The following is a 25,133-nucleotide window of genomic DNA, read 5'->3' on the forward strand; positions in this document are numbered from 1 at the left end:
CGTGGCCGCACCAGAAAGCAAGTTCAAGCTCACGTCCGCGTAATAGTACAAACATTCCACGAGTTGGGCATTCTGCTCAACAAAGAGAAGTCCACTCTAGAGCCAACCCAGAGAATAGAGTTTATCGGGGCAGTTCTAGACTCCACACTGGCCCGAGCTCTTCTGCCAGACACTCGGTTTCGCACCATCGCGAACATCATCCACGGACTCCAGGCCTTCCCGATTACCACTGTAAGGACGTGTCTCGGTCTGTTGGGTCACATGGCCTTTCGTACTTATGTAACCAGACACGCCAGACTTCGACTTCGTCCGCTGCAGGCCTGGATATCGTCAACGTACCGCCCTCATCAACACAGCCTAAACATGGTTGTCACAATCCCGACCTCGGTCCTAGCCTCTCTCACCTGGTGGCTGGACCGCAAGGCGGTTTGCACAGGAGTGCCATTCCATGCCCCTCAACCCTCCCTGCACCTGGTTACGGACGCCTCATCTCTAGGTTGGGGCGCTCACCTTGGGGAGCACCATACCCAAGGCCTTGGACCGCATCCCAACTAGCTCTGCACATCAATGTTCGAGAGCTGATGGCGATGCGCCTAGCCTGTCAGGCATTTCTCGGTCTCCTGCATGGCCACTGTGTGTTAGTCCTCACCGACAACACCACGGGCATGTTTTACATCAACAAGCAAGGAGGAGCCCGCTCGTTGCTCCTATGCCAAGAGGCCATTCGCCTGTGGGACCTCTGCATCGCCCACTCGATATATCTCACGGCATCGTTCCTTCCTGGAGTCCAGAACACGCTGGCGGACTGTCTCAGCAGGTCCTTCCAGACACACGAGTGGTCAATTCGCCTGGACATCATCTATTCTGTCTTCCAGAGGTGGGGATTTCCCCAGGTCGACCTGTTCGCATCTCGAGCCAACAGGAAGTGCCACGCGTTTTGCTCCCTACAAGGGCGATCTCTGGGATCTCTGTCGGATGCGTTCCTTCTAACCTGGAAAGACCACCTGTTCTATGCTTTCCCTCCATTTCCACTGGTCTACAGGGTACTACTCAAGCTACGCAGAGACCAGGCACGGGTAATTCTAGTCGCTCCAGCTTGGCCAAGGCAGCACTGGTACACCACACTGCTGGAGCTATCGGTTCAAACACTGATCATGCTTCCTTTGTGTCCAGATCTAATCTCTCAGGACCACGGGCGACTACGTCACCCTGACCTGCAATCGCTCCACCTCACAGCGTGGATGCTCCATGGCTGAATCGGACAGAGCGGCAATGCTCGCATTCCGTCCAACAGATTCTGCTGGGAAGTAGAAAGCCCTCTACACAGACCACTTACTTAGCCAAGTGGAAACGGTTCTCCTGTTGGTGCGAGGAGCGAGCCACACCCCCCTTGCAGGCGCCTATTCCTCTTATTCTTGAATATCTCCTATCCCTAAAACAGCAGGGCTTGGCGATATCTTCGGTCAGGGTTCACCTGGCCGCCATTTCGGCGTTCCACCCAGGAGAACTCGCTTCCTCGGTCTTCTCTAACCCGATGGTCGTTGGATTCCTCAAGGGCTTAGACCGACTGTACCCACAGCAACGCCGGCCCGTTCCGACGTGGGATCTCAACCTGGTTCTCTCAAAGCTCACAGGGCCTCCGTTCGAGCCATTGGCTACCTGTTCACTCCTGTGCTTATCTTGGAAGACAGCCTTCCTTGTAGCTATCACTTCAGCAAGACGTGTTTCTGAACTCAGGGCGCTTACGTCTGAGCCTCCATACACTGTGTTCCATAAGGACAAGGTGCAGCTTCAACCCCACCCTGCCTTTCTTCCCAAGATAGTGTCACCTTTTCACGTGAACCCAGGATATATTTCTCCCGGTCTTCCATCCTAAGCTACATCCTAAGCTACACTCGTCAAGACCAGCGTATGCATTCCTTGGATGTACGCAGGCCCTGGCTTTCTATATTGACCATACAAAGCCGTTTCGGAAGACGACACAACTCTTCGTTGCAGTGGCCAACTGGATGAAGGGTTCACCGGTCTCCTCACAGTGCCTGTCCTCTTGGATCACGTCCTGTATTCGTGCCTGCTACGACCTAGCCGGTGTCCCGACGCCACGCCTCACCGCTCACTCCACAAGGGCCCAGGCCTCCTCGACTGCTTTCCTGGCTCAAGTCCCGATCCAGGACATTTGTAGAGCTGCAGTTTGGTCGTCAGTCCACACATTCGCCGCTCACTATGCGCTGGTACAGCAATCCAGAGACGATGCTGCATTCGGATCAGCGGTTTTGCACACAGCAATATCTCACTCCGACCCCACCACCGAGGTAAAGCTTGGGAGTCACCTAATTGGAATCAATATGAGCAAGCACTCGAAGAAGAAAAGACGGTTACTCCCCTTTGTAACTGTTGTTCTTCGAGATGTGTTGCTCATATCCATTCCAAACCCGCCCCCCTTCCCCACTGTCGGAGTATCTGGCAAGAAGGAACTGAGGGGTTGCTGGGTCGGCTGGTGTATATATCCAGCGCCATGAAGGCGCCACTCCAGGGGGCTCCACAGCCGACCCACCGGGTGTTGCTAGGGTAGAAAAGTTCTCCGATCGCGCACGCAGCGCGCGCACACCTAATTGGAATGGATATGAGCAACACATCTTGAAGAACAACAGTTACAAAGGTGAGTAACAGTCTTTTTTTACTTTTGATTTTTTGTAACCATTTCTAACCTTTTTCCTTATACTTGGTATCACCTAAACCTATGTCTCTTTGTTAATAAGCTTGTTTTACTTTAGCCATAAAGCAACTCAGTGCTTTGCTTGAAGTGGAAGGTTTTTCAACCCCGGTTAAGTTAATAAGTAGGGCTGTCGATTAATCGCAGTTAACTCATGCGATTAACTCAAAAACATTAATTGTGATCAAAAAAATTAATCGCGATTAATTGCAGCTTTAGTCGCGCTGTTAAACAATAGAATACCAATTGAAATTTATTAAATTTTTTGGATGTTTTTCTACCTCTTCAAATATATTGATTTCACTTACAACACAGAATATAAAGTGTACTCTGCTCACTTTATATTATTATTTTTATTACAAATATTTGTACTGTAAAAATGATAAACAAAAGCAATAGTATTTTTCAATTCACCTCATACAAGTACTGTAGTGCAATGTCTTTATCGTGAAAGTACAACTTAGAAGTGTAGTGTTTTTTTGTTACATAACTGCACTCAAAAACAAAACAATGTAAAACTTTAGAGCCTACAAGTCCACTCAGTCCTACTTCTTGTTCAGCTAAGACAGACAAGTTTGTTTACATTTACAGGAGATAATGCTGCCCGCTTCTTATTTACAATGTCACCTGAAAGCGAGAACCGATGTTTGCATGGCACTTTTGTAGCCAGCATTGCAAGTTATTTACATGCCAGATATGGTAAACATTCGGCTGCTCCTTCATGCTTCAGCCACCATGCCAGAGGACGTGCTTCCATGCTGATGGCGCTCATTACAAAAATGTTACTGTGCTAACTAAATTTGTGACTGAACTCGTTGGGAGAGAATTGTATGTCTCCTGCTCTGTTACTCACATTCTGCCATATATTTCATGTTATAGCAGTCTCGGATGATGACCAAGCACATGTTGTTCATTTTCAGAACACTTTCACTGCAGATTTCACAAAACGCAAAGAAGGTACCAATGTGAGATTTCTAAAGATAGCTACAGCACTCAACCCAAGGTTTAAGAATCTGAAGTGCCTTCCAAAATCTGAGAGGGAGGAGGTGTGAAGCATGCTTTCAGAAGTCTTAAAAGAGCTACACTTCCCATGTAGAAACTACAGAACCCGAACCACCAAAAAAGAAAATCAACCTTCTGCTGGTGGCATCTGACTCAGAGAATGAAAATGAACATGTGTTGGTCCGCACTGCTTTGAATAGTTATCGAGCAGAGCCCGTCATCGGCATGGATGCATGTCTTCTGGAATGGTGTTTGAAGCATGAAGGGACATAGCGCACCTGGCACGTAAATATCCTGCAACGCCGGCTACCATGGTGCCCTGCGAACGCCTGTTCTCACTTTCAGGTGACATTTTTGAAAAGAAGAAGTGGGCACTTTTATCTCCTGCAAATGTAAACAAACTTGTTTGTCTGAACCATTGGCTGAATAAGTAGGACTGAGTGGACTTGTATACTCTAAAGTTTTACATTGTTTTATTTTTGAATGCCGTTTTCCCCCCCCCACAGATAATGCTACATTTGTAAGCTCAACTTTCATGATAAAAAGATTGCACTACTGTACTTGTATTAGGTAAATTGAAAAATACTGTTTTGTTTTTTACAGTGCAGGTATTTGTAATAAAAATAAATATCAAGTGAGCACTGTACACTTTGTATTGTGTGCTGTAATTGAAATCAATATATTTGAAAATGTAGAAAACAGCCAAAAATATTTAAATAAATGGTATTCTATTGTTTAACAGCGTGTTAATTTTTTTAATCGCACGATTAATCATGATTTATCTTTTTAATCAATTGACTGCCCTATTAATAAGCTGCTGTGTACTGTCTCTTTAAAGGAGCAGCAAACCTGATAAGGTTTGTGGATGCCACAGTAAGAGGAGCTGAGCACTATAGAGAAAGATGTTTTAGGGGCAGAATTCATGGCTGAAAGGATTGTCGATGTCCCCCTGTAAAGAGTAATTTGTCAATAGAATCCAGGGTGTGACCTGCCTGCTTGTATGCTAGCTGTTGATGTCAGGGCTGTGAGCCACAACAGCATAGCATTTAAGATACCTAGAGTTCCAAGGCAGGTGTTGCCTGGTTTACTGGTTTGGATGAACCCCAAAGCGTCACAAATACTATTTTTCCATATTGCTTTCCTAGATACTGATTCACAAATCATATCTGTTTTTAGAATATGGGGCTTTCAGAGCATAGCTAAATACCCCTTTCCCATAGTGTTTTTATGCAAATGAAATAATCAGTTCCTTCTTCGCTCTGTGGTCACTGCAAGAATCCCTCTATAAAGTACCCTTATTTGTTAGGAAGGAAATCTCAAGACAGAAAGGAGGAAAAAAAAGATCTCTCCCCTTAATCATAAGATAGAATCAAACATAATGTTTTGTGGCTTGCTAAGGTACACGCAAACTATGCTCTGTTAGAGCAGTGTTTCTCAAACTGGGGTCGCCGCTTGTGTAGGGAAAGCCCCTGGTGGGCCAGGCCGGTTTGTTTACCTGCCCCATCCACAGGTCCTGCTGATCGCGGCTCCCACTGGCTGCAGTTTGCCGCTGCTTTCCCTACACAAGCGAGGACTCCGGTTTGAGAAACACTGTGTTAGAGTAGTAGTCTCTGGATGTGCACAGATTGCCGTGGGATGTATCTAAGTGGCTTTGACACTGTTGGGATAACTCTGACCACTACATGTGCATCTGAGGATAGAAAGATGCAGTCTACGATGTGGTGGTCATGGATGACTGCGTATGCTACTAGATGACTGCGTATGCTACTAGAATTTAGCATTACTGTCTGCATTTTAATTCTTTTAAATCTGATATTCTTTTCAGATGCATCCGACTGGGATTCTACTAGCATTTCACTTAAAAATTTACCGGGTACTAAAAGCCCCAAGGTTTTGACATTTGGGAATCCTTCATCTTCACTATCAACGTTAACAGCAAAGGATGATGCAGCAGCCACGGCTTCTGGAGTTATTCCTCCAAGATTAGAAGAAATGTCAAAAGCTCAAACTGTGACTGCACCAGAAAATACCCATTTATACTCTCTCCAAAAACAACTCCTGCCAGTAATACTAAAAAGCAAAGGTATTTGTGTGTAGATATAATCTGTTATAATTTTTTCCCCAGTTGTTCTTAGTTTCAATTACTGTGGAACAACTTATTTGAAAACTGGAATTTGGGGAGTGGAAGACCTTTGTGATCCTTCTATCTTGTCCTTCTCCACTCTCTCTATACTTTAATTTGGCATGAGGAGTTGTGCCTGCATCCAATTTTCAGACGTCACGAAGTCCCGTTTCAAGTCAATGGAACTTAGGGCTTGTCTTCAATACAGCTGCTGGTTGATCTAAGCTATGCAATTTGAGTTACGTTAATAGCATAACTCAAGTCGACCTAACTCAAGTCTACTTACTGCGGGGTCCACACTACGCTGTGTCGATGGGAGCTGTTCTCCCACTGTCATTGCTTCCGCCTCTCGTTGAGGTGGAGTACAAAAATCGATGGGAGACACTCTCCCATCAATTTAATGCAGTGGTGGGCAACCTGCAGCCTATCAAGATAATCTGATTGCGGGCTGCGAGACATTTTGCTGACGTTAACCATCCACAGGCACAGCCCTCCACAGCTTCCAGTGGCTGCGGTTCACCGTTCCCAGCCAATGGGAGCTGTGGGAAATGGAGACCAGTACATCTCTGTGGCCTGCCGCTTCCTACCATTCCCATTGGCCAGGAACGGCGAACTGTGGCCACTGTGAGCTGCGGGGGGCCGGGCCTGTGGATGGTCAATGTCAGCAAAATGTCTTGTGGCCCACAATCAGATTATCCTGATGGGCCACTTGCGGCCCATGGGCTGCAGGTTGACCACCACTTATTTAGCATGTCTTCACTGGCATTGATTGCAGCAGCGCTGATTTAGCTGCATAGTGAAGACAAGCCCTAAGACTCCTAACTCTCATAGGTGCTTTTGAAAATGTTTCTCTTAATCACTATACACTTTTTATATTGTTTTCCCCATATATATGTCTTATTTTTGCACAGCTTTCTTGCAATTGTTTTGGTAACCTGTTGCACACACTGATTGCCTTTGTGTTGTTGATACGTTTTAAAAATTGTCTTTGACTCTGAGTCTCTCAGTTTATATTTGAGTCACATTATTCTAAAGTTTTGACACCAACTCAAAAATATAGCTGAAGAAAAGGTTGAACCATGGTGCAAGTCATTCATAAATAAGAGGCTTTGGACATGAACCTTTCTTCTGAGATGGTGATGATGAGGATAACATTCTGGGTTGGGAGTGGCAAGGGAGAAAACTCTGACACAAAGATGCATCAGCACTGATTCACCTCAGGAAAGAATCCCAGCTGCTTCAAGCAGTGTCCGGGAGATGAGCATGGTGTAGTTGCATATTAGGTCTACTTGGCGATGTTGTTCAGAATTGTGAAGCTTCATGGAACAGACATAATGACCCTTGCTTTGAAATTGCTGTTATTAAGCTGTAAATGATTAATGCTTCAAAGAGCATGGAAAAAACTAAGACCTTCAAAGTCAAAATACTGTAATAAAAATAACTTTACTGTTCCAACAACAGGATCTCATTTCTCACTGATAAGCAGTTGGTTTTCCAGTAACTTAATTACACAAAATGTAGAAATACAGAAAAATGTTGAAAAGAAACATACAAGACAATGAACATCACAAGATGATAATAGTGTTCCTAGTTATTTTCTAACTGAAGATACCTAGCATTTAACTTGTTTTTTTTGTATTTTAGGACTATACTCTGTCACATTTCCACTTAAAATTAATAATAATAGCGAAGTCCCTACTAGACTTTGCAGTATGTCTGGTACTTTACCCTTTTCAGGATAAAACCTCTGACTGGGGTAGAGTTCTTTTAAAAAAAAAAAAAAAAAAAAAAAAAATTGGTTGATTTGTTTTTGTTGGGTTCTTTTCACATAGAAGGGGGAGTCAGAGTTGTGGGTGCCATTATGATGGAAAAGTCTTTTTGAAGAGGAGGGTTTGCAGTGTTTCCTAAAAACAGTAAGGCATTGGATTCACCATGGGCTTGTTTACATGGGAAGTTAGGGAACAGCAAGGTAGGGTATGGATTTACAACACACTAGCTACTCTATACTAATTCTCCGTGTGAGCTTAGTCCACTTTAAAGTGTTCTAAGCTAAACTGCCTGAGGGCACTCTTAGACCTCATCTGCATTATGAGGTAGGGCTGTGATTCCCAGCAAGTCTACACGTACCTGCGCTAGAACATTGAGCTACACTAGTATAAATAGTGTAGTTGTGGTAGCATGGGCAGTGGCAGCACAGCTTAGCCACGCCGACCATATACCCACTGGCTTCAGATGAGATTGTTCCGTAGCTGGATTCCCTGAACTGAGAATGTTCTGTCCCCAATACTTGCATGCTTAGGCCTGGGTTTTGTGATCTGCAGTGTCCCACAGGAGTACAGCTGTCTTAGCAGTTGATTGAAACTTTAACATAACTGGGGTTTGATCCATTTATCACTATGAGGATTGGGACAAAAGCCATAAACTGTCATTAGAAGCTGACTGAGAGGACTTGGACATGGGCCTGATGTATTTACAGAAACCTAATAGAGAAGGTGCAACTTTATTTCCTGATGTGGAATGGGGGGGAGGGATAGCTCAATGGTTTGAGCATTGGCCTGCTAAACCCCAGGTTGTGAGTTCAATCCTTGAGGGGGCCACTTAGGGGTCTGGGCCAAAATCAGTATTTGGTCTTGCTAGTGAAGGCAGGGGGCTGGACTTGATGACCTTTCAGGGTCCCTTCCAGTTCCTTGAGATAGGTATATCTCCATATATTATTAATAAATGGGGTTATTCTTTGAGACACTTGAGAGAATCCTGTAAGCTTGATAAGATACCAGCCCAGAATACTTCTAAAGGATTTTTCTTTCAAACAATTTTCTTACTAGTATCTTTCCAGTGGATGCTGAAATTTGGTATTGGTTCAGTCCTAGCAGCCCTTCAGGCTCAGCAAATGTGCTTCACCAGTTATCTTGGAAAGATTTATGCCATTCACAAAGCAAGGCTTCAGCCTGTTGTTGCATCAGATTGGTTACTCTGGGGGGAATTCTGCACCAAAAAATTAAAAATTCTGCACACAGTATTTGAAAATTCTGCATATTTTATTTGTCAGAATAAATCATGACAGTTTGAATTATTTTGGTAATTTATTTCAAAATATCTGTCAGCAAATATGTCGGTAACAAAACAGACAAAAAAACAGATTCTGGTAATTTTTTTTTTTTTTTTTGACAAATAGATTCCTTATTAGGCATATTAATACAGAACTTTGTGTAATTCATTTAAATTACAATACAGAACTGCATTTCCTGCACCTGTCAGAAGAGTCCAAAGGCTTGGTGGAGTCAGGGATAACGGAGGAGCTGAGGGAGAGGGAAGGAGCCTAGGAGTAAACCTGGAGGATGTTGGGTGTAGGTGTGGTTTTTGACACCATCTCTGTAGGCACTGTCATTACTAAAACAATCATGTCTAAATACCTGTGTAATATTGTATTGTATTACTGCTGTGACTGGGCAGGCCTGCAGTCACATCATGAACATGGCCCTCATTGAGGCAGAATAGCTCTGATTGCCAACCTAAGATGTGTTGTAATAGCAGATATGTTCAAAGCGGTCTCATGGTCATCTCTGCAAAGCACAGTTGATTAGATCACTGGTTCTCAACCAGGGGTATGTGTACCCCTGGGGGTACTTAGAGGTCTTCCAGGGGGGACATCAACTCATCTAGATATTTGCCTAGTTTTACAACAGGCTACATCAAAAGCACTAGCGAAGTCCATACGAACTAAAATTTCATACAGACAACAATGACTTGTTTATACTGCTCTATATACAATATATTGAAATGTAAGTACAATAGTTATATTCCAATTGATTTATTTTATAACTGTCTGGTAAAAATGAGAACATAAGCAATTTTTCGATAAGTGTGCTGTGACACTTTAATATTTTGTCTGATTTTGTAAGCAATTAGTTTTTTTAAGAGAGGTGTAACTTGGGGGTATGCAAGGCAAATTAGACTCCTACAAGGGGTACAGTAGTCTGGAAAGGTTGAGGACGACTGGTTTAGATTCTGTTTAAGGAGAGGAATCAGAGTACATCTTTCAGTCTTCAGAACCTGTTTTTGAAAAGGGTTCCAAAACATTTCTATAGAGATCTTTTAATTTCAGTTGTATCTTATTTGAATTGGCCAATTTTTTGAAGTTCTTAGGAACATTGGAATTACCATATGAGATGTGGCCGGTACTAAATGCTTGGGAGACTCCCAAAATGGATAATTATTCTGGATTAATTTTAATCCAAGTAATTTAAATATTTGATTTTAATCTTGTTTTGCATTTGTACTTTTTAGTTCTTTTTCTAAAGAGCGATTGATTCTCATTAGTTGATAACCATTAAAACATGTTGATTTGCAACTAAATTAGAGTCTTTTAGTTAAATTTGGTACCTCTTTTTGCTTACCAGACAGCTACACTGTATCTATACACATTTAAGTAATTACATTGCTTAACATTTATTAGATGCTTAATTTTTCCCTTTTTTTATTATGGTAGGAAATGATGATTGATGTGTTTCTTATTTACTAGATTAGTATTTTTACTCGCAATTTGTTTCAATCTCTATTTGGATGGGAATTAGAATTCAATTAAAAATGCACAAACAATATTTAAATAATTACATTCAGTGTGCTGGATACATATTAAAAAAAAAAATCAAAACATTTTGCATTTAAAACATCAAACCAAGGAGTATTGTCTCTACATGGTGAATTGAACTGATTGTTTCTGGTCACCATATGCTTCAAGATTTTAGTACTTGTAGAGCTCATCCTCTCTCACCTAATTTTTATTCATATATTGGAAGAAAACAAGCTTACCTGGTTTTTCAGCTCCCAATAGTTACTTAACTTTAAATGACCTAGTCATTGAACTGAACTATTTGAATAAACTAAAATGAAGAAAATATTCTCTCTGCCCCTGCTATCAGAGACACGTGTTTAGCACTTCAACAAACTCTTGTTCCATGTGCTTGACAAGTTCCAAAGGTTAGCGTTCTTTAAAACTTCAGAGCAAAAATGTACTGTTTAATATTTTTTAATAGATTATAGTAAACTTAGGCCTTGACGTAGGTTGTCATAATTTCAAATTTATTTTTAAATAGGTTTATTTTTAAAAAGAAAAATGTATTTAGCTTAAACAATTTTATTTAAATAAAAACTATTTTTTTAATTTAAAATATTGTTTTAAAAATCTACTTTGTCTATAACATGTCTACAGGGGCAACTTCTTATTTACTCCAGGTGTAGTGAACATTTGTGAAAGTGAAATTTTTAAAACTATATGGTAAATTCCTCTCCACTGCCCTCCCTCTACTCCCGTATTTTCATATGAATTTGTATTTTAAATAGCATTCATTTTATTAATACACGCACATATGTATTAAAGGATCATTAAAGTTACACCATTAAAGGATCATTAAAGTTGCAAAGTTAGATAATGCCAGAACTAAGGTTGTCCTGGTAACACTAATTCAGACTCCTTGTGCATATGCATTATGATACATTCTGGAATTATGTGATGACATCCTATTTTTTTTCTACAGGACACCAACCTCATTTAGTGCACACAGTAGTCAGTGTTCACTTAATGAGCAGCTATTCAATATTTTGTTTTCTCTTCACTGTTCATTGTTTGGCCCTAGGCATTATTTATTGTGCACTATTCAAATCCTGCTCATAGGTTTTTCTATGGCTCTCATCACTATAATTATTTGTGAAGCACTCCTACTAATTGATCTTCATGATACTCCTGTGAGGTGAGGTGGTAGTAGTGTCCCTATTTTACAGACAGGGAACTGAGGCATAGAGAAATTAAGGTCAAAAGTATGCACTAACTTTTGGATCCACAATTTGACATTCCTAGGACCTGATTTTTCAGATTCTTTCAGTTGCAGCTGTGAGGGCACAGCACTTCTGCAAATCAGGCTACAAGGTCTCAAGTCGGGGATCCAGAATATGAGGAACACACACTTCATGCCACCTGTGAAAAGTTTGATTTAAATGACTTGACTAGCATCACAGAGGAAGTCTGTAGCAGAGGAATGGAGAGAATTCAGTTCTTCAGGGCAGCACTCAGGTATCTTAGCCATGAGACTATTCTCTTTCTGCAATCCTCTGCCTTATTCATAGGTTTTGAAGGATTAGATTTTTGTCAATAAATTTCAATTTCACCATGCATACGCAAACCAATGAAAATATTTCCATTGATGATAATCAAATTGTACAAAGAGGCAAACTAAGAAAAATGCTGTTTGAAAACTTCTTAGAGTTTGATTTAAAGATATTTGCTTTATATATTTTGACATACGATGTTGACAATTTATTTTTTAATGATTATAAAGCTTTAACTTTTTGAATCTCAATGTCTGTCATTAAATAAGTGTTTGACTCTCTCCCACCCACCATAATTTCACCCAATTCTGGAAAATTTAAATCGATAAAAATTGGAAAAGATGCTTAAAATCCATAATTTTTTTTGCAGCTGTGAAAATTTAAGTCAATAATTGGAAAAAAAAATTCTTAAAGATAAATTTTGATGTTATCCACTGAAATTATAAAAAATAATTGAATTCTGGTAAGCCTACTCCCAATTTCTGCAACAAATGAGGCAGGGGTCCTGTAAACAGCCTCCTTTATTACACAGCCTTGATTGATCCCCAAAGCAGGTCCATCCTGTGCACTGAATGAGGCAGGCATCCTGTGGAAAAATGTGATCATGTAATTAGACTGTGTCATAATACAGATATGCAACAAGGCGGAAGTAAGGTGGCATGAGCAATATGACTGAGAAATTATATGTCTAATTATCTATTTCCAAGAGAGATAGGAGTGATAAGTGTTTGGCATCTATTATTATAATGATCTATAATAGATTTCTTTCATATATATAAAAAGGAAATTAATTAGAAGAAAAGATTCAAAACTAAACCAGCTCTTTTGGGTCAGTGTGTCTGCTTCAAAATTGCATAAGTTTATGAGAAACGTGAATTTTCCATTGATGTTTTAAAACTTCCTTGTTGTTTAATGTGTGTATATATATTAGCTGTAAGAATTGACCTTTTGCAAAGTAATATAGGCAGAAGTAAATGCTACAGGTTAATGCCTTTAAATTACAATTACAAGCATTTTTATTCAATATTAATTTAGATGAACTATCCGAACCTTCCTTTAATATGCCATCACCAGATGAAGAACGAGAAGATGCAGGTGAAAACTGCAAGAAGCAGGTATGTAAAGCAAATTTGTTTTAATTTAGATAAGGCTATCTTGAAAACTGTTTCACACTAATGTTATACCAAATAAAATTGATATTAACCAGTTCACATGCTGAATTGCTGGATGATAAATGTCACAAAGCCCTTGCTAAGTACTTTTTAAAAACTGTAAATAAGCTTTAGAACCCATGAATTAAATCGGCCCTGTAAACTAAAATCATTTTATAGGTGGGGCTGGTAGTGCCACCTTTTATTAAGGGTGCCCAGCACTTCCCAATAAAAGAACCTGTCCTCAATTGCTTATAACTTTGCCATACTTTAACCACTGGGGCTGAGATTTTCTTTGCTAGTTGTCTACATCAGGCTGATTTCTTTTGTTTGTTTGGAAAATTTCAGCCAAATAGGTTCTGCCATTTTTCAGAGTGAAGCTAGGGAGAAAAACCTTGATTGGCCCATGTTAAAAAAGTCTGGGAATGTTTTCTTTGAAAAGCTCTGTGCTTTGGAGAAAGAACGTAAATTTTCAGGAAAGGTGAGAGGAAGAGGAGGTGTAGAGGAGATCTTTTTGCTGTCCCTATAAAAATCTTTGCAAATTTGACCACGTTACAGGCTTATGAAAACTAGCAGTTCACACATTCACAGTAGAAAATTTAGATATTTTGTAGCTGAATTCCCCAAATATTCTGTCTGTACTGAGCGTGTTCTAGCTTGGGGCTGAGCAGGACTCTACAAATGCAGTGCTGGACTACTGTAGTCTGCTCTGGGACTAGGCACCTGAACTGAGAGCAGGGAGACTGTGTGTCCTGTACTTTCAATCACCCATCCACCCCTGCCCCCATTTCCTCCCTCCGCCGTAGGCCCAGGCAGTGTGGAGGAGGAAACTGCCCGATCTGAATACAGAGGAGACAAGAACTGAGCCTGAGGATGGTGGGGTGGTAGATTGGGACAAGAAGCCTGGAGAGATGAGAGATGGGAGACTGAGACTTGGGGCTGGGAGGGTCGAAAACTGGGAATGGGAGAGAGGGACTAGGGGCTAGTAGGTGGCAGGGAAACTGAGATAAAATGAGGAGCCAAGGGGAAACTGGGACTGCGAACCTATGGGTTGGGAGGAGTGACGTGATGAGGGAGAGGAGACAGATCTGACAAGGGGTCAGATTGTGGGGAGAGAACTGGGACTGGCTGGTCAAAGAGACTGGTGCAAGGACCTGCTATGTGTCTGTCAGATTGAACTAGGAGTCTTGGAAGGAAAATTGGGCTTTGGAGCCAGAAGGGACGGGGGAGGATAGAGGTGACTGGAGGCCAGGTAGCTGGAGATAGATTGGATGAGGAGCCGAGAGAGGAATTGGGATCAGTGGGGAAGGAGGCTGGGGAAAAGGAGCTGGGCCTTGGGGGGGGTGAGACTAGAACTGTCTGGGCAAGAAGACTGGGATAAGAAGCCTGAGGAGTAGGGTCTGGAACAAGGAGCAGGGAAAAGATGGACTGAGACAGACCATTTGGAGAAGATATGGCAGAAAAGGCCTCACTGTGTGCATACTCCCCATGGAGGCTGGAATGGAACTCAAGATTCCTGAGTGACACCGTTCCTCAGCTGTCAGCAAATATTTATGAAACCTGCTGGCAAAGTGTCTTATCCCCTTTTTGTGTTTCTCCTCATTGAAGCTGACAAGCTACAACTGCTATCAATTACTCCATTAGCTCAAGTGGCAGAGGTCTATAGATCTAAAGGTTTCAACCCTACTAATGACCCATGGCCTAATATGATGCCACATGGGAGGGGTTTTTTTTAGTTTGTTTATTTTAAAACCAAGGAAATGACACACACACAAAATGAGATTAAAGGAACATTATTACAGTTGCAAAGTCAAGCACTCAGAATTTCGGAAATGCAAGAATTAAGGGTGCCTGCGTAGCCTAGTCTGACCCCCATGTGTGTATGCATTATGACACAGCCTTTAAATGTTGTTTCTTTCTCCTTTGCATATTTAGATTTGTTTTTGAAGCCTGGTTTTTGATTGGCTGAAGCAAAGATTCATTAAACAAAGCATAATACAAACCTGTAAATTTTTATTTGTTACAACAATAACTTTATTAAAATGTAAATTACAAAATTGTAATTTTGGGACAAACCAATGAGAGTTCATGCAAAACATATATGGTGAATGGAAGAAGAAAAAATAAAGGAATCAAGGGCCAAGTTCTGTCTGTTTTACTATGTGTATAACCCTATTGGCTTCAGTAGGAGAGCTGTCTTCTTCAGCCTGCCTGTTTAAATTGCACAAGATTTTACTTAGGAGACAAGATCTTACTTTCCTTTTCAACAGCTTTTTGTTAAAGGGACATAGGTATTCAATATAAACTATTTTAAAAAACCCTGTAACTAGAAGAAAACACCTGTTCGATAATGGTGCAGTAATTATTACTGTATTCATTAAACTAGGTGATGGTAGCCAAAACATTAATTATTGGTATAGTAGAAATGAAGCCAAAGAAACAGAATATTGCACAAAAGTTAATGCCCCCTGCATTTTGCATGACATGGAAATCTTGTGTCAATGTTTAAGCCCATTGGGCGTATTGTCATTAATTTGAAAATTTGAAAATCAAAGGTATAGTGAATTACAAATGTGGAGGATACATGCATATCATTGGAGCAGAACCAACCTCCACCACATGTGGTGTTTTCAGCAAATAACTAGAAATAGATCTGAGTCCCTTCTTGGTTAGAAGCTGTGGGAGGGGACTTCTTGTGAAGAAATCTCCACAAGGAGTCCCTCACAGAGATTATCCCAATCATCCCAGTGGGAGCTGGAGTTTGCCTCATCACCACAGAAAATTTGCTCCCTCCCTCCCCCAAACCTGGAGGATTTCAGGGGATCTGTGAGAGACCAGGCCATCCATGCAGCTGCATGGCCCCTGTGAGAGTGCCGCATCTTTGGATCTGTGTTACTATGACCTCCTCTTGGGTGGAGCAGATCCTGGAATTTAGGGTGAGAGGAGATAGTTAGCACAATCTGCGTACAAACTTTTCCAGGTGACTTCTGTGTTGAAATTTTCTCTAATTTCAAATATTTGAAAGGAGACATTGGGCCAGGATGGCTCCCCTAAGGGAATAACATGAACTCTAGCCTGTCTCTTCTTCCCCCTGATTTGTTTTCCTCCATCTCCCATAGTGCAGTCTCTGGACCGTTGAGAGAGGGGTCTAGGTAGAAAGCCCTTCTTCACAGAGAGAAGGTGATCTGTGTATGGGTGAACTCTTTCTCCACATGGATTTCAGAGGCACAATCCATTCCAGTGCCTTTTTTTAATTTATATATTTGAAATTACAGAAAGTAGACAGGTTGAAAATTTAAAATGAGTTAAGAAACCACATTGCTCAGATAAATCCAATCCAGCCAAAATAAAGACTCTATAAAATAAAAAATAAAGGCTCCTTTTATATAAACAACACTCAATAAACCTTTTGAATGTTTAGGGATTTTTTACAAGATTTGGTTACAGACCAGTTATTTTCAAGACATCTTTGGCTCAGATTTGTGATATTTGGACAAGTTGGCAACATAAGCTTACTAGACTAATTGTAACTGCTGTTCTTTTACTAATTTTTCTTTCTCCATACCTGCCTTCTTAAGGATAAATACATATTAGACACAACCAACTTGACAGAAAAAACAGCATCTGATAATCAGACTGACAAAACAGAAATTTCATTTCCACATCCAAAAATGAAAACTGAGCCACTAAAACAAAATGAGGACTCACATGGTGATGATGTGCAATTAAAACCAAAACTTTGGGAAGAAAGATATGAGGAAATGTGGGTTGAAAATGAGAAAAGGGAAGTGAAAACAAATTTTAAAAGCATTACAGCAGAGCTAAAGCAAATGTTTGGTGAAATTACCGGTAATGAATTTCAGAAAACTATGCCCATGGAAGGGACATTACAAGATGGCTTCAGTGAAGAATTGGAGAGCATTCATGAAGCGCCACATAATTTGATAAAACCCACCAGTAGAATAGAAGGAAGAAGTGAATGTATGGACCTATGCTCTATGCTTGAACAAAAGGAATCCAGCAATGAAAACGTAATTTCCTATGCTTTAAATTCCAGTTCTCATGAGCATCCCAATCAGTATAGCATCAGGCTGTGTGAAAAAGATAACAAACCGTGTACTGAACATATATGGAATGCAAATGAAGAGGGTTTTACTAACAATGCGGAAAGTACAAAAGTAGCTGTAAATAAAGAGAGGGAAGACCAAATAGCTTCTATGGAAACAGAAGAAAATGTGGATGGAAATATTTCAAATTTAGAGAATAGTCCTGGCCATTCACTAAAACATAGTTTGAAAGAAAGCATTTTGGACAAAAGAGCTAATATTCCAGATGTTGTAAGACCTGTTTCCACAGATGATAAAAGCACACTTCTTGCTGTAGCAAAAATCAAACGTGGAAAAGACTCACACTATTTTAAGGATAATATTCCCAAAGACTGCTTTGTTGGCAATCCTAAAACTAGTAGTACTGAAATTGAAAGTAATTTGGGAAACTCTCGACAATCTCATGATGAAACTTTGAAAAGACCATTGGATGAAGAACTGGAACAAGATATGGAAAGATTTAAAAATGAGGTAGGAATGCTGCAGATAGTATTCCTGGCTTTGGAGAAAGAGAAAGTACAACTACAAAAAGAGGTAGAGGTTCACCTGCTGCTGCTTCATTTTCATTGGTCTTTGCTCCACATCAACCATCCTGTTCACTTCAGCTATTCATCATTTCAGAAAGGTTTCTTATGCAAATTGGCTTTTTGTGCAATGCAAATATATTTCATATCTCTAGAGAAAGGCAGGTGGAGAGAATCTTCCTTTCCTCCATTAGGTGATTTAGAAGATTTAAGAAACCTAAAATTTAGTTATTCTTAATAGTAGTCTACAATTCAAACATAAAGGACCACATTTAGTTCTAGTGTAAGTAGTTGCTATTCCATTGACTTCAAAGGAAATGCACACATTTACATCGGTTCTCACTTTGAACCAAAGAATGAAAATAGCTTCTGAACAGGGTATTGACTAATCTTTGCATCTGCTCTGTTCTGTGCATGTGTATCTTTCATTACCCTTTGCTGAAACTCTTCAGTTTGCAGTGAAACCATTCTCTGATTGTGTTTTTCATTCAAAAAGAATTGTCTACACATTTCTGTTAATCATATCTATTATGTCTACATAACAAACACTATTCATTCCTTCAAACTTCCTGTCATTAATACAGTTACGCTCTTCATTGCTTCATGTTTTGAGATGTAAATTGTATTTCAGTTTTAAAGGGTATGTTTTTATTAAACTTTTTAGTAGTGAGTGAATTCATCTCCCCTCCCTCCCCCAAGAGTGAAAGTATTCCCGCTCACTTGCTACCCTGTGTAGTGGAATATTATGTAAGTGTAGTTCTTTTAAAATTAAAAATACTTTTTAGTTCCTTTATGTGAATCATAGGAATACAATTTAGTGTACCTTCTGGTAAGAATACCTCTTTATTAATTCAAGAAAACGATGACAAAAATGTTGAGTGTCAAACTTTCTTATCCTAGGTAGAAGAGGAAAAGAGAAAGCAAAAATGTGGGGAAATGTTGGCAATGGAGAAAAGAGAAGATACTTATAAGTCATATATGCAAACGTTGGCTGAAAATGGTATTAATCAGGAAATGAAACAGAAACTTGCTATAAAAGGGAACCAATATTCTACAGTAGAAAGTGGAGAAACCACAGAAGAAGAAAAACACATGAAGAACAGGATTTCCTCCAAGGAAAGAGCGAAGTTAATTCAAATACCTTTGAAGGGGTAAGATAGTAAAAATAAATAATAATCTTCATTTATTTGCATGTAAACCTAATTGTCTTAAGTATTTTTTATTCTGTAACTTAATGAAATAGTCTTCCACCTGTGAAAACTTGGGGTACACATTGTGCTTGCTTACAAGTGACACTAAATTTACCTTCCTTCCTAAAAATAGTTAAGGACATAATTTGTGCACCGCCCATTGACCAAATGAACACATTGACCAAGATTTTAAAAAAAAGGTTGCCAAAAGTTAGGCACCTAAAATAGACTTAGGACCCTAAATTAGCTGCTTTTTAAAAAATGTTGAACCACCTAAAATTTCTCATTGACTTCAGTATCAATATTCAGGCCAAATACATTTTCAAAGCCAAAATTAGATGGGCAAAAATATGATGGGATTGTGGAAACTGGTTGCAGACTTAGCTATAGAGAGACAGTGGCTCACAGTTTAATTTTTTCTTTTTCTGGTTGGGTGCAAGTTGTCTCTTTTATAATCAGTAAATTTATAGATTTCATTGTCATTCTATTCATGTGGGTTTCACAGGAATAAGGGGAGAGATGATACTTTTAACGAGTTACCCAGAGTTGGAATAGCGTGCAGATGGACAAAGCTTGGCTTGCCATCACACATGACCAGCAAGGTTTTCTTAACTGCAACCTAACCTTTTAGTCATTTTTTTCTTTTACTGTTGAACTCAGTTGAGAGTGTAGGCAAACACTAGTCCTCATCACCTTTCTTCTTTTCTCCCCCTTTAAGGCACAGTGATACTTTTGCCCTGAGCAAGAGGTAGCAAGTTGTTGGTTTGCCTGTAGAGCAGACCAGAAGGAACACTGTGACGCAGTTGTTGCACAATCCCTGGAGCAGACAGGGAGGTACAGTGAGTCACAGTCTACTTTTTGGGTTCCCCCTTGCTTTAATAAGTACCTGTACCAAGTTTGTGCTAGCACAGCGTATTTCCGCTGGTTGCACCAGGATAGCTATGTTAGTGGGTTCATTGTGAGTGAAGCCAGTGCTCTGCCTGCTCTCTTTCTGTATCTCCTACTGTCTTTCATTTATGTGGGGGTGCAAAGGATGAGCATTGTGGAGGTTTTCTTCTCTCTCCTGCTACCTATGATCCTGGTAGGTGGTGCAAGGGAATAAGGGGGCATTTATGCCTCTCTATGCACTTGTGCATCCATGAAAGTCAGGTCACAGTGACAACTAACAAGGATCAGAGTCAGTCCACCTTATATCCCATCTATCAAAAAATTTGGCCACCTCTGGAGTAAGGGTTTAGACAAGGCGGGATGTAGAATGACAATATAAAGTATTTTTGTTATATTACATATAATTAATAAGAGAATTAAAAATAATCACATGGTGGATTGATTAAAAGAGTAATTTATAGAAACTAAACACTGCTTATATTTGAATACAAAAATGTATTCTAGTAATCTAAAAAATATTTACAACATGAATTTCTTTTCTATAAATAGATGGAAATTTACAGTTTTCAGATATCTATTTCAACTTAACTTTAGCTAAAGAAATGGGTTAGTAAGAGTCACATTTATGTCTGTATAAAGAATTCCATCACTATTCCTTGCCTGTACAGAAATCTCAGAAAATTGTTACCAAGTTGATCAAATTGCAGATAAGTAGTTTTTGGAATTGCCCAAACAGTAAATAAGAGCACTTTGTGGGGTTTGAGCCTGCAAGTAGCTGAGTCTTTTCCAGCAAACTATGCCTAATTTAAAGCATGTGAGTAGTCCCATTGGGACTACTCAAGAACTGCTTAAAGCACTTAATTTAAAGCACTCAGGGACAGAGTGCTCAGCACCTGGAAGGATTAAACCCGTTTTGTCTAGAAGAGAGTTCAAGGGTGTTGTTATAAATACACTATAAAACATTGAAACACAGGAAAATGTATGACATTTGAACATTCATTTTTGACAAGAGAGAAGTATTTTAACCATTCCCTTCAGACACTGTTATAATACAGTGGTTCTCTCTGTTTCACTTTGACTAGAAAGGGCTAGACTTACTTATTGGTGGAACCTGAGCTGCTTGTCAGCAGTAGAAAGTTCACCAGTGGAGTAGGTAGACATAGTGGTGCAAAACACCTACAATCTCTGTTCTGTAGGAGATCTAGAGCCATCAAGAACAGTCATCATAGTGGTTTTGGCTGGTCAAGGAGAACGTGGAGATAAATCAGCTGGGAGATGTACTGATTCAGTGAATCTTTCAGTATTTTTAAAGCAGTTCTTCCATGATGAAGAGCTGCAGTAATGCCACCTGCCCCACAAGATGAATCCCCATTCCAGAGCATTTGTTTCCGTGAGCACAGAAGAGTGACATTTGCTCCTGCTGGGCTGAATCTGACCCAGGAATTCTAATGCATGTGGCAACATGTTATGTGTGGAGGAAAATTTGTGCTTAGACTGTTGGAGTGTCCTTCGCTATTTGGTGGAATCAGCTTCAGTACTTTATCATAGAAGACATTTTTCTTTTAAGTGCTTCAATGTTCCTGGGTATTGTCTTCTGTATTATTTTTTAATTTGTCTCTGCTACAAAGTATTTTATTTGAAGATACTTAAGTACTGGATTTTTTTTCTTTATTCTTGTTGAAAGTAGTAATTCTGCCTTGAATGTGAAGGATGTAAAGAAAAATGAAAACAAAAAGCGGATTTCAAAACAGAGAGGTAATCAGCAGATGAATTCTACCAATGGAAATCAATTCCAAGTACTGGATGATAGCACTTTGAGTGAAACATCTCAGGATGAAGGAAGGTACAGAATATAACAATGCTATATTTCTCATTTAAGACTATTAGAAATATAACTTATTTAAGGTAGAAATTAGCTTGAGAACTGACACTAAAAATAAGTCCTACATTAGGACTTCGGAGTTACGAACACCGTGGGAATGGAGGTGTTCATAACTCTGAAATGTTCATAACTCAACAAAACGTTATGGTGGTTCTTCCAAAAGTTTATAACTGAACATTGACTCAATCCAGCTTTGAAACTTTACTATGCAGTAGAAAAATGCTGTTTTTAACCATCTTAATTGAAATGAAACAAGCACAGAAACAGTTTCCTTACCTTGTCAAATCTTTTTCTAAACTTTCCCTTTATTTATTTATTTATTTATTGGTAGTTTATATTTAACACAGTACTGTACAGTATTTGCTTTTTCCCCCCTTTGCTACCTGATTGCATACTTCCAGTTCCAAAAGAGGTGTGTGGTTGACCGGTCAGTTCATAACGCTGATTTTCGCAACTCTGAGGTTCTATTATATTTGTTTTAGAGAAACAAGTTGGGTGAGGTAATATCTTTTATTGGACCAACTTCTGTTGGTGAGAGAGAGAGGGTTTTTTTCCCCTCAGGTTTTGGAAAGGTACTCACTGTCACAGCTAAGTACAAGGACAGAAAGTTCAGCGTAAGTAGTTAGCACGTACTATAAGGCAGTGGTTCTTGAAATCAATACAAACTAAAATTTCATACAGGCAATGACTTGTTTATACAGCTCTATATACTATACACTGAAATTTAAGTACAATACTTATATTTCAATCTATTTATTTTATAATTGTATAGTAAAAATGAGAAAGTAAACAATTTTTCAGTAATAGTGTGCTTAGTGTACCTCATCCGGTGCACTAAATGCCCCAATAATTATGTGGGTGAAGCCAGATAATTACTATGCTCTCAAATGAACTCTCACAGAGAAATGATAAACAACAAAAACATTATATCACCTGTGGGTGAACGCTTTTAACAAAGAGGTTAGCTAGAGAGTGATTGATCAGTCCTCATCCTCACAGGAAACCTGCACAACATTTTTGAAAGATGAGCCTGGGAGCTTAAATTCATAACTTTGCTAGACGCTATTCATCATTTCAGAAAGGTTTCTTATGCAAATTGGCTTTTTGTGCAGTGCAAATATATTTTAGTACTGTTCTGTTCCCCTTTTCCTCTTCTTTTAATGCTTAGGGCTTGTCTTCACTATGGGGTGTAAGTCAACCTAAGTTACGCTACTCAAGCTACGTTGTACTCCAGCTATGTTGTACTCAACATAGCTTAGGTCGACTTACTGCAGTGTCTTCATTGTGCTGCATCGATGGGAGATGCCCTCCTGTCAACTTACCTTACTCTTCCTGAGGATCTGGAGTACTGGGGTGGACCGGAGAGCGCTCTGCCGTCGATTTAGCGGAGCTTCACCCGCTAAATTGATTCCCCACTGCAAGGATGGGTGGTACACCCCAGAGAATGGTGGGTGGACCGGGTACATTCCAACTCCAGCACATACATAGAAGGGTTGAAACAACAATTTAATTGGTGGGTGAGGGGATACACATGGAATTGTCGCTGCAGATGGAATCTATGGGCAGTAGCGTCGATCTCCCCATAGTAAAGACCAGTCCTTAGTCTTTTTCGTTTAGGGAAAAAAGGAGTATTGGAGGAAAGGCAGAATAAAAAAGGAAAGAAGACTGCTTCTGAACCCACCTAGCCTTCCTTTTTGACACCTTCATGGGGGATTGGAGCATGGTTAGGGTACTACTTTTCCCCATTTAAAGAACTCCACATGGTGTTGGTGGATGTGGATGTGGACATTAGCCTTTTTTGATAGCTGCAGTAAGATGAATTGATAATGAAGACTACCATTGTTAGAAGGGTATGCACTTGTATCTTTTAGCTCAGGTGTTTCTCATCCTTTTAGAGAGCAGGGACCAGCTTGCTACCTTTCTAAACTGTGTCGGGGAGATCTCAGGGACCACCGCTGGTTCATGGACCAGTCATTGAGAAATACTGTCTAGCTTACAAGAAGCCTGGCTATTACTCACCATTAGGCGGCTCAGTGCCATTCTGATATAGGGGTTGTCACTTTATCTGCTTGGATGACTGCCAGATAACAACCTTGTTGTCTCCTCATTTCCTTCATATAACAATGAGTTGAACTTCTCTGCATCCCAGTGCTCTCCTATTGGGTCTGGTTCCTTCAAGTGTCGCTGTTAAGTAAACTTTGGGTGCTTGTCTCAACATTCACTAAATATCCTCCATTGTAGGCTGTACACAGTGCCCTCCCCAGCCAGCCAGCCCTTGCCAGGGTGGAGCATGAACCTCCCAACGGGAGCATCCTCCGCCTGGCCCTGGCAGCCAGGCTCGCTCAGCCATTTTGCCAGCTGGGGGCTCCCCTGCCAAACACAGGGTTCCCCTGCCCCATTCCCCCCAAACTTGGGGTCCCCCCCACACACCAACTCCCCCCACACAATGTGGCTGCCACATCCCTTCCAAAACCCTCTTAACTCTTCAGATGCGTTTGGTCAGACACTCCCCATAACAGCAACCACCACTTAGGAGCAGCGTAGGGAAAGGGAAATAAAGACAATCCAGGGAATTACAGACAGATCAGCTTAACTTCAGTACCCAGAAAGATAATGGAGCAAATAATTAACCAATCAATTTGCAAACACCTAGAAGACAAGTGATTACAATTCTCTGGACAACATTAATGCTTTTCACCTGTGTGTCTTTGAAACACAGGTGAAAAGTAACAGTCAGCATGGATTTGAAATCATGTCAGATCAACCTAAGAGCTTTGACAGGGTAACAATCAAACCATTTTTGTGTGTAATACTCTGCAGCATCCAAAGTTCATTGAAAAAATGTTCCTGTTGAGACCATATTTACATTTTATGGCCCACTAAAAAGATTGTTTCTGCATTTATGGAATATATTTGCAAGACTCATTTAGATTGCTTTTCCAGGTTGTCAACAGCTGCAACTAAAATTAAACATTGTTGATGGAGAATGGGGAATCCAAAATAAGTGGTTTTAAATTATTTTGGACCATAAGAGGCTTTTTCCTTAATGCTGAAAGAAGTGAAAGAACCAAAACCCCTAGTGTTGAGCATGCAATGTTTGTTCAGCATCTATACAGAGAGCCATCCACTGCAGAGTGTAGTGAAGTGTACATGGTTTGGAACAATGTGAGCAAGCATCAGGGTTCAGGCCTAGTTGTAAGAAAATAGTATTACTTTTTCAGCCAGCTGCTTAATACCTCATGACTTAACGTATTCTGGGCAGTGTTCTTGCCAGTCCACCCACTGCTCTCAGCTTATTCATCTTGTTGGACTGTGAGTAACAAAGCACCATGTTAAGCAGCTCTGATGGTAACTCAGCTGTGTACTCTGAGTCCTTGTCCACATCTCATGCAGGATTGACCATAAAAGAATTTACATTTACTAAATGAATAAATCAATATTTTCAGAACA

The 25,133-nt window shown here is 40.2% G+C and overlaps 1 protein-coding gene across 9 annotated transcripts in view; it reads left to right on the plus strand.

Moving 5' to 3' along the window:
* ANKRD26 (ankyrin repeat domain containing 26) overlaps nucleotides 1-25,133 on the plus strand; it is a 171,412-nt gene that overhangs the window by 59,445 nt on the left and 86,834 nt on the right. For 5 of the 9 annotated variants that reach the window (XM_054023494.1, XM_054023501.1, XM_054023523.1 and 2 more), the window contains 5 exons: nucleotides 5,541-5,798; nucleotides 12,978-13,057; nucleotides 16,672-17,733; nucleotides 18,624-18,874; nucleotides 21,486-21,644. In XM_054023494.1, the coding sequence (XP_053879469.1) occupies nucleotides 5,541-5,798; nucleotides 12,978-13,057; nucleotides 16,672-17,733; nucleotides 18,624-18,874; nucleotides 21,486-21,644 (1,810 nt within the window). The remainder of the gene's footprint in view (nucleotides 1-5,540; nucleotides 5,799-12,977; nucleotides 13,058-16,671; nucleotides 17,734-18,623; nucleotides 18,875-21,485; nucleotides 21,645-25,133) is intronic. The other 4 variants (XM_054023508.1, XM_054023516.1, XM_054023532.1 and 1 more) reach the window with 3 other exon arrangements.

The sequence above is a fragment of the Malaclemys terrapin genome, chromosome 1, assembly GCF_027887155.1.
Source record: "Malaclemys terrapin pileata isolate rMalTer1 chromosome 1, rMalTer1.hap1, whole genome shotgun sequence".
Taxonomy (NCBI): Eukaryota; Metazoa; Chordata; order Testudines; family Emydidae; genus Malaclemys; species Malaclemys terrapin.